This window comes from Myotis brandtii, unplaced genomic scaffold (assembly GCF_000412655.1).
Source record: "Myotis brandtii unplaced genomic scaffold, ASM41265v1 scaffold139, whole genome shotgun sequence".
NCBI lineage: Eukaryota > Metazoa > Chordata > Mammalia > Chiroptera > Vespertilionidae > Myotis > Myotis brandtii.
Window position 1 is genome coordinate 1,563,939 of NW_005354965.1, and position 2,150 is coordinate 1,566,088.

Genomic DNA, 2,150 nt, shown 5'->3' on the forward strand with positions numbered 1-2,150 from the left:
CTTTCAGGGCCTCCACCGTCTCACCTGCCGGGCGAGCCCGGACGCTGCAGGCGAGGCCATCTTCTCCCCGGCGGCTGGAGGTCAAACCCGGGCTGGGAGGGAGGTGCGAGGGCGCATGCGTGCGTCAGCGTAGCCGCTCGGCCCGCTGGGAAATGTAGGCGTAGGTCGTCAGGCCGCATGCGCTGGGTGCCCCCTCGGGCTGGGAGTTGTAGTCCTTAGGGGCGGGAGGGAAACTGCACGACTGGGAACGGGGCTGGTGGGCTGAGAGCACCTGAAAGGAAGTCCTTGCTTACCCAGGTGGCCCTGGCAGGTCTGATCACAAGGGAAGCTTACTGTAGAATGGACGCAGGGCCCCAAGCTTCACGTTTTCCACGTGGATAAATACGGTGGCATTTGTTCCAGGTCACGTCCATCACTGGCATCGTTAGCATCTGTATCCCTTCTTCCAACCTCCCCAAGTGTTTCAAGCGCAGCTCCTCACGCTGTATTTAAAAACGAGAACAAACAAACAAACAAAAAAACACCTTACAGCTCCAGAAGCAGACACTACTGCCTGTACCCCTTCATCACTCCCCCCCCCCCCCCCCCCCCCCCCCCCCCATCTCACCTGAGTACAGGGACTATCTGTGGGTTTGTGAGGCTGAGCTAGATTCCTGCTTCTGGGTAGTGAGATAATCCGAGAACCAGACCTAAGATAGGAGACCTGGGGTTTGAGCAGGTGCGGCACTGAAACTGAGGGCCCAACACTAGCCTTCATGAAAACGACCCGTGTCCCACCCGTTCCCCCTCAGTGGCGCTTGCTCTAACGTTCTCTTCTGTGCAGAATAGAGTTGGCCCACAGAGGTCGGGGTTGGATTTACCTGGCTGTGACAATGGGGTCCTGCGGTCCATTGAAACGTGTGTTTTTCCTGCTCAGATCTATTATTATGAACACATTTACTCACTAATTCATCCTTTTAGAGTGCAGTTTTACTCATTATTTAAAAAAAAACACAACACTTGTGAAAATGCAAAAAGAAGGAATGTAACGGCCCTTTCCCCCACCCCCCAGAGGCAGCTGTTGTCAGGATTTGGGTGTGTTGTCTCCCAGTATTTTCCAGGCAGTAGCTTGAGCTGCCAGGCTTGAATCCTAGTCTCTTTGGTGACCTTGGCCCAATTATATAACTTCTCTGTGCCTCAGTTTTCTCATCTATAAAATGGGTGTTACAAGCAAGAGCACCTGCCTTATAGGTTGTTAGGAAGAATAAGAGGGTTAATATATATGCATTTAGAACAATTGCTTGACACAGTGACACTCAATAATGCTAGTTCTTTATTTTGTGTTTGTTTTTTATTATATATACAGACTCACAATTTGCATATAATTTAGTATCTTGACTTTTTCCTTAATCCATGAGAAAAAAGGATACTAAAATTATATATGGTTTGTGAATACATGCTTACAATATAAAAATATTTCCAAGTTATATAATTTTCATAAATATTGAGGCAAGAGTGACGATAGGAAATATATAAATGGAGTCACTTTAACAAAGCTGCTAAAATTGCTAACGTGATGAAGTTAAGGCCTGAGGAAGGATCCTGTTCTTGTTCTAATTGGCCTGGGAACCTGAATTGTTTTGAACTTTCCGGTCTTGTGTCAATGCCTCGATATGCATCTGGACACACACCAGACCTCCAGACAACCCCCCAGTGAACCCCTAACAGACTCTCACACACTCACCTGGCACCTGTTCTCCAGACCGTCGGATGTTACCAGACCTCCTGGTGCCCATCTTCTGGGCCAGCTGGCATCCATCATCCTGACCGCCTGACCCCTGACTCCTAACCACCCTGGACCACCCTGGGGCTAGGGATGCAGGACTGACAATTCCTAATTACAGGCCTTTTAGTCTGTGAGTAGTTAATGTTTTCCTCTCCTTTGGAACACTTCTGGGTCTTGGCCTAACTGTATTTCTAGGCTGCAAACTTCCAGACCCTTGAATAAATCCCTATCATTTATTTTTAGCAAAGCCTCCAGACTCTTTTTGAATTTGTTTGACAATATCATTTTAATTCAATTTTTTTAACATAATTCAGATGGTTTCCCTGTTTTTGGTTTTCTTTTTGGCCATTTTAAACAATACTGCATCTCCTGAGCATCTTTCAAC

At 47.4% G+C, this 2,150-nt stretch overlaps 1 protein-coding gene across 1 annotated transcript in view; it reads right to left on the reverse strand.

Annotated features, from left to right (window-relative positions):
• ATP5O (ATP synthase, H+ transporting, mitochondrial F1 complex, O subunit) overlaps positions 1-129 on the reverse strand; it is a 12,837-nt gene extending 12,708 nt beyond the window's left edge. Inside the window, exon 1 of the mRNA XM_005860733.2 lies at positions 25-129. Coding sequence (XP_005860795.1) covers positions 25-60 — 36 coding nt within the window. The 5' untranslated portion in view covers positions 61-129. The remainder of the gene's footprint in view (positions 1-24) is intronic.
• Positions 130-2,150: the final 2,021 nt, after the last annotated feature.